Source organism: Vulpes vulpes, chromosome 2 (assembly GCF_048418805.1).
Source record: "Vulpes vulpes isolate BD-2025 chromosome 2, VulVul3, whole genome shotgun sequence".
Lineage (NCBI taxonomy): Eukaryota > Metazoa > Chordata > Mammalia > Carnivora > Canidae > Vulpes > Vulpes vulpes.
The window spans coordinates 141241151-141245222 of NC_132781.1; the positions used below are offsets into that span (position 1 = coordinate 141241151).

The window sequence follows — 4072 nt, forward strand, 5'->3', positions numbered from 1 at the left end:
CTGACCCCGCACTAACCCGCCGCCCCGCGCCTCCCGCGGCCCCTCCCCGCGCAGGCCGGAGGGGGCGGGCGGGGACTCGGAGCGCCCGGGCTCGCGGCCCCGCCCCGCCCCGCCCCGCCCCGCGCGCAGTATCCTCCGGGGTGGGCGGCCTCGCCTGGAAGGCGCCCCGGCGATTGGCGACTCGGGAAGGAGACGCGAGGAAAAGTCGAATAAGAGGGCGCGACGTCAGACCCGAGATTTGGGGAAGGGCAGGGGAGGAGGCGAGGGCGGGGACGGACACACAGACACAGCCTCAGACCCAGATGCACGGACTCACACCCCCCGCACGGCACCTTGAGTGTCCCCAACTTTAGGCCGCCTGAGCCCGGGGCGCCGAGGCCAGGGCTGGGGGTGGGGGGGAGAGCCGTGGGAGTTGACAGAGTGAGATAAAAACAGGGGAGAAGAATGAGCGAAGGGGGCCGACAGGGGAGAAGAGGAAAGGAATAGAGAGGACGGAAAAGCAGGAGAAGGAAGAGAGTTTCCGAGCGTCCAGGAGAGTGCAAGAGCCCGAAGGAGCGGAAGCGATCCTAGGGGGAAGAGGAGCGCGGGGAGGGCGGGGAGGGGAGAGGAAGGGCGAGGAGGAGGAGGAGGAGGAGTGAAAACTAGAGGAGGGCGAAGGAAGCGAGGCGCGACACTGCTCGGGGAGAGGAGGGCAGAGAGGAGCGAGGCGCGGGCAGAGGCAGCTCCGGCTGCGAGAGGAGGGAGCGCGGCGCAGAGAGGAGGGGCTTGCGGGCCCGTAGAAATGTCAATCAGAGCCCGGAGCCCCGGGAATCTCCGCCAATCTGTTCGGACCTGACCTGGCTCCTCGCCGCCGCCGCCGCCGCCGCCGCCGCCGCCGCCGCGGAGCAGATCAATAGGCGAACGCGGAGCGCAGCAGCGCGGGAGGCAGCGCGGCCCCAGCCCGGCCCAGCCCCCGATGCGCGCCGGAGCCCGCGGGCGGCGCTGAGCTGGGCGGCCCCGGGGGCCGGGCCCCCTCTCCGTCCGTGCCCCGCGGGCCACCATGTCCTTCCCCCAGCTCGGATACCAGTATATCCGCCCGCTCTACCCACCCGAGCGCCCGGGGGCCGCCGGCGGCGGCGGCGGCGGCAGCGCGGGGGCCCGGGGCGGCCCGGGAGCCGGAGCCTCGGAGCTGGCCGCCTCGGGGTCCCTGTCCAACGTGCTCTCCTCCGTGTACGGGGCGCCCTATGCCGCGGCCGCAGCGGCTGCCGCCGCCGCCCAAGGCTACGGTGCCTTTCTGCCCTACGCCGCCGAGCTGCCCATCTTCCCGCAGCTGGTAAGCGCCCAGGGAGCCGGGGGGGGGGCGGGGGGAGGGTAAGAGTCGGGGCGCGGGACAGGGTGAGCGCGCGGCAGTAACGAGCGGGGCCCAGGCCGGGAGGGTGGAGGCGGAGACGGCCGGGGCTCACCCGCGCGCCCTCCGCGCGTGTCCCTTCCCTCTCCATGTGCGTGCAGGGCGCGCAGTACGAGCTGAAAGACAGCCCGGGGGTGCAGCATCCGGCCGCGGCCGCCGCGTTTCCGCACCCGCACCCCGCCTTCTACCCGTATGGCCAGTACCAGTTCGGGGACCCGTCCCGTCCCAAGAACGCCACCCGGGAGAGCACCAGCACGCTCAAGGCCTGGCTGAACGAGCACCGCAAGAACCCCTACCCCACCAAGGGCGAGAAGATCATGCTGGCCATCATCACCAAGATGACCCTCACCCAGGTGTCCACCTGGTTCGCCAACGCGCGCCGGCGCCTCAAGAAGGAGAACAAGATGACTTGGGCGCCCCGCAGCCGCACCGACGAGGAGGGCAATGCTTATGGCAGCGAGCGCGAGGAGGAAGACGAGGAGGAGGACGAAGAAGACAGCAAGCGCGAGCTGGAGCTGGAGGAGGAGGAGCTCGTGGGGGAGGAGGAGGACACGGGGGGCGAGGGCCTGGCGGACGACGACGAGGACGAGGAGATCGACCTGGAGAACTTAGACGGCGCGGCCGTGGGGCCTGAGCTCGCCTTGGCCGGGGCGGCGCACCGGGACGGCGACCTCGGCCTGAGACCCATCGCAGACTCCAAGAACAGCGACTCGGACGACAGCTCGGAGGGCCTGGAGGAGCGTCCGCCGCCGGTGTTGAGTCTGGCCCCAGCGCCACCGCCGGTGGCCGCGGTGCCGCCGTCCCCGCCCTCGCCTCCTGCGGGCCTGGACCCCTGCGCTCCCGCGCCCGCGCCCGCCTCGGCCCTGCAGAAGCCCAAGATCTGGTCCCTGGCCGAGACGGCCACGAGCCCGGACAACCCGCGCCGCTCGCCCCCGGGCGCTGGGGGCTCCCCCCCCGGGGCAGCCGTCGCGCCCCCAGCCCTGCAGCTCTCGCCCGCCGCCGCGGCCGCCGCGGCTCACAGACTCGTCTCGGCGCCGCTGAGCAAGTTCCCCGCTTGGACCAACCGGCCGTTCCCAGGCCCGCCGTCGGGCCCACGCCCGCACCCGCTCTCCCTGCTCGGCTCGGCCCCTCCACACCTGCTGGGACTTCCCGGAGCCGCGGGCCACCCGGCCGCGGCCGCTGCTGCCTTCGCTCGGCCTGCGGAGCCCGAGGGCGGAGCAGGTGACTACGGGGCGCGGGCCGCGGAGGGCAGGGGTGGGCTCGGGTCGCGCGGGGGCGGGCGGGGGCGGGCGGGGGCGGGCGGGGGCGCGCAGGGCCCCGGGGGCGCAGGGCGCTTTCCGCGGCCCTGACTGCGGGACTGGAGCGCTCTAAAGGCCCTCCTTTTTCTTCCCGGCTCCCCTTAGATCGCTGTAGTGCCTTGGAAGTGGAGAAAAAGTTACTCAAGACAGCTTTCCAGCCGGTGCCCAGGCGGTAAGAGACCCCGCGGTGCGGGGGGGGGGGGGGGGACGGGGATGGTGGGATGGGCGAGGGGGGGAGGGCCAAACGCGGAGGCACACGCGCGCCTTTCGCCCCCGGGGGAGCGCAGCCGGGACGCGCTTTAGAAAGGGGCCGGAGCGCGGGGCCCTGGGTAGTCCCCGCGGGCGCACAGCCGGCCCCGAGGTCCCGGTCCTGGCCCCCGGGCGCGGCCCAGGGTGCGGCTCGCTGGGCACCCGAGCCCGGCGGGCCCCTGGAGCGGGCGGCGGCTCCGGGAAGCCCACCTGCAGGCCTCCCGGCCGGGCCCCGCGATCTGCCGCCCTCCCGCCCTCGTGTCGGTGAAGGCCGACGTCCACAGCTGGCCGGCGTCTGACACGGAGGCGCCTCCCAGCCCCCGGCCTCAGCCCCAGCCTGGGTCTCCGGGCCTGGGCAGCGTCGGTGCTCCGAACTTGCCTTTGCTACCATTGCTTCTCTCTTCCAGGCCCCAGAACCACCTGGATGCCGCCCTGGTCCTATCGGCTCTCTCCTCGTCCTAGTACTTATTTTTAAAAATTTTAAATCGTTGTAATAATTGTAAAAAAAAAAAAATCGCTCTGTATAGTTATGACTTGTAAGCATGTCCGTGTATGAATACCTTAAAAAGAAAACTAAACAAAAAAACAAAAAAGAAAAAAAAATAAAACAAGTCCCCCTGAGTCCTCCCCAAGTGGCTTCTGTACCCCACATTAGCAGAGTTTGTGAGGGTTTTTGGTTTGTTTTTGTTTTTGTTTTTGTTTTTTTGGTTCGGTTGATTTTGGGGGGTGGAGTCTCCGTGAGAATAACCGTGTCTGACTTTTTTTGTATATACAGAAAAATGTACATATGTGTGAACCAAATTGTACAAGAAAGTATCTATTTTTGGCTAAATAAATGAGCTGTTGCCACTTTGACTATAACCCGCCTGTCTGCCCCCACCCCACCCCCCACGACCGATGGGCTTGGTTTTTGTTGTGTTTTGTTTCATCCACTCCCCCCACGCCCCCACCTTTGAGGAGTCGCCGGGATAAGCGGAAAAGGAGGAGAGTCAGGACCGTGTGATCGGGAGAGCGCAGAGGCCGAGGAGACACAGCAGTGGCGGGCCCTGGGGTTGCCGCTGGAGGTGAGGCAGTTGGAGGGAAGTACGTGGGGCGCCCCGTGGGAAAGGGCAGGGGAAGCCTCAAGATGCCCTCCGAG

The 4072-nt window shown here is 68.9% G+C and overlaps 1 protein-coding gene across 1 annotated transcript; it reads left to right on the forward strand.

Moving 5' to 3' along the window:
* Positions 1-283: 283 nt before the first annotated feature.
* Positions 284-3795, forward strand: IRX3 (iroquois homeobox 3). The gene is made up of 4 exons (XM_072750215.1): positions 284-1312; positions 1489-2608; positions 2791-2857; positions 3342-3795. The coding sequence occupies exons 1-4, from the start codon at positions 1040-1042 to the stop codon at positions 3394-3396; spliced, it is 1515 nt and encodes a 504-aa protein (XP_072606316.1). The 5' UTR covers positions 284-1039; the 3' UTR covers positions 3397-3795.
* Positions 3796-4072: the final 277 nt, after the last annotated feature.

What these genes read in the sequence shown, in the direction of transcription:
- IRX3 (XM_072750215.1), top strand. Translation starts at nt 1,040, where the DNA reads ATGTCCTTCCCCCAGCTCGGATACCAGTATATCCGCCCGCTCTACCCA. An exon ending in TGCCCATCTTCCCGCAGCTG is followed by an intron (nt 1,313 to 1,488) that starts GTAAGCGCCCAG and finishes ATGTGCGTGCAG; the next exon opens with GGCGCGCAGTACGAGCTGAA. An exon ending in TTCCAGCCGGTGCCCAGGCG is followed by an intron (nt 2,858 to 3,341) that starts GTAAGAGACCCC and finishes TCTCTCTTCCAG; the next exon opens with GCCCCAGAACCACCTGGATG.